This window comes from Pteropus vampyrus, unplaced genomic scaffold (assembly GCF_000151845.1).
Source record: "Pteropus vampyrus isolate Shadow unplaced genomic scaffold, Pvam_2.0 Scaffold69, whole genome shotgun sequence".
Classification (NCBI taxonomy): domain Eukaryota; kingdom Metazoa; phylum Chordata; class Mammalia; order Chiroptera; family Pteropodidae; genus Pteropus; species Pteropus vampyrus.
This window is the reverse complement of record NW_011888850.1, coordinates 138,121-140,668: the sequence shown is the minus strand read 5'-3', so window position 1 is coordinate 140,668 and position 2,548 is coordinate 138,121. Positions and strand designations below refer to the sequence as shown.

The 2,548-nt window shown below is 38.2% G+C and overlaps 1 protein-coding gene across 1 annotated transcript in view; it reads right to left on the bottom strand.

Moving 5' to 3' along the window:
- The window catches only part of LOC105293196 (dynein heavy chain 11, axonemal), a gene marked incomplete at its 5' end in the record, with an annotated part of 146,959 nt that overhangs the window by 12,502 nt on the left and 131,909 nt on the right, over positions 1 to 2,548 (bottom strand). The window contains one exon of the mRNA XM_023531528.1: positions 1,778 to 2,020. Coding sequence (XP_023387296.1) covers positions 1,778 to 2,020 — 243 coding nt within the window. The remainder of the gene's footprint in view (positions 1 to 1,777; positions 2,021 to 2,548) is intronic.

Genomic DNA, 2,548 nt, shown 5'->3' with positions numbered 1-2,548 from the left:
CAAGTTGCTTTAGCATACTGGCAGGTAATATGTCAGGTCCTGAAATCTCAAACCCATTTACAGCAGCGGTAGAGAGTATGTTTCCTTCATTGGTTCTTTCTGGATATCTGGCCTTGACAAGTCACCTAAGCTTAACCCTGAAATAGGGATCCTGATACTACTCAGAGCTACCGAGGATTAAACGGCACATTTGTAAAGAGCTTCCTTTAGAGGCTAGCATGTAGTAAGCACTTGACAGTTGATGAGACAGTCACTGCTGCAGTTTGTTTGCCTGTCTGGGGTGCTGAGGCATCGTTACCTCATTGGCTTTGCATTTTCTAGTTTAATGATCAACTTCCTTGTTAGAAAGATGGAAGCCCCAAAACTAGATGAAGACCTCGTCCACCTCTCTGTTCCTATTAACACTATAGCTTTTCCCAAATGGATGAATTATTTTCCTTGTTCATCTTTTTAAAAAGTTTAACATTCATATAGGGAAGATGACAGTATATAGGATAAAAAAAATCCTATGATAAATTCTAAAGCTTATAAATTACAAAAAGCATCTCAACAAATGGCCTTATTTCAAGAAATAAAGATTTCAAGAAATAATATGAAATGTCCTCACACTATAATTAGATTTGATGGCTTGTGTATTCCAAAAACCTGAATCCTTGTCAATCAAATCAAGATTAATAATTTTGAGAAGAATAAGGGCTAATTTATCGGGGGGAGGGATAAACTATTCAGGCTTTAATGAGAAACAAAATTTTAATCTAAATGTAAAAAAAAATTGATGCCCATTTCTCATCCCCATCATTCTAGGGCAGCAAATACCTTCAAAAGAATAATAATGCCAATCTCCCAAGACAAAGCACAGAAGATAGAGCTAAAAACACATTAAGAATGAAAGGCAAGCCAGATTTGGAGAAGATATTTGCAATACATATATTTGACAAAGGACACACATATAAAGAGTCCTTATAAATCCATTAGAAAACCATTGACAATCCAATTTAAAAAATGGGCAAGCAACTGGAACAGGTATGTTACATGACAGTATATCCAAATAGCTATGAGCGTGTGAAAAGATGCTCAACATTGTTCCTCAACTGAAGGATGCAAAGTTAAAACCACAATGAAATATCATTACCCCTAACAAAACCATAGGGGGAGAGAGAGACTGAGCTTTCACACCGCTGGTAGGGGTGTAACTGGTACAACCACTTTAGAAAGCTGTTTGGGAGTATCTTAGTAAGCTAAACATACCCTTGATCCAGCAATTCCACTTCTGAGTAGAATGAGTATTTGGAGTAGATACCTTTGGAAGTTACCTTCGTCTATTGACAAAAGACAGTATAAGAATGTTCATGGCTGTGACATTCATAGTAATAAAAATGAATCAACCCACCTATCTATCATAGAATAAAGAATCGTATGTTCATATAATAGAATACTAAACAAAATGAACCAATGGTCCAGGTACAACATGGATGAATCCCACAAATGTAATGTGGAATGGAAAGAGCTAGACATAAATGAGCACATACTGTACAGCTGTATGTATTTGAAGTTCAAACACAGGCAAAGATAATCTATGGTGATGGAGGTAAGAAGAGTGGTTATGTGTGGGTATATTGACCAGTTAAGGGGCATGAGTATTGGAAATGTATTTTGATCTGGGTGGTGGGTATATGGGTGTATAGCAAGGCAATTCACTGAGTCATACACTTAAAGTTAGTGCATTTCACTGTATATTCATTATATCTCACTAGAGAAGGAAAGAAAGACCCTCTACCTTGTCTTCTGTGGACTGCCCCAGCTCCTCACTGATGAGTGAATTCCTGGGCCGCATCTCCAGCAAGGTTCTGAAGAGAGTGTTGGATGTCACTGTCAGGAATTCTATTTCAGCATTTGGATGGAGGCCATACAGTGCTGGGCTTTCTGGAGGAAGCATCTCCTCTATGTACTGGTGGTAGCCAGAGTAATCTAGATTAGGTGGGGCTGCAAACCCTGGTGCCAGCATAAGTTCATCTTCAATCTGCAACCAGAAAGGAAAAGTCGGTTATTCCAAACTAAACTGGCATCAATCTTTGCTTCCTAGACATGTTGAGAACACTCTGGTAAGGAGGACCTAGCACAATGCTGGATGGATAGCAGGGTCTTTAAAATGTTCGTGACCCTTTCATAATTGAACATCCTGCTCTAACACACATGACGCCTAGGTCTAAGACTTCGTGTGCAGTTTGCATGGGGCAACATGGCACATGCACACACATGGGAGGAACAGGTGCTGAACCATCTACTGTGTAATGGTCACGCTGTCACATGCTTCAAGTTATTGATTCTCCCAAACATCCCCATTTTGCAGAGAAAGATCAAGACTCAGTATAACTTGCTTAGCGCAGATATTTGATTTTAATCTGAATTCTGAACTCATTTTAGTATGACTCTATAGTCTACGCTTTCCCAGTGTATATACTTTCTATAATACTGCTTAAAATTATTTTATATATGTACATATGAGTTTTATAAACATACATAGGTATATGTGCATATATTGAGAAAT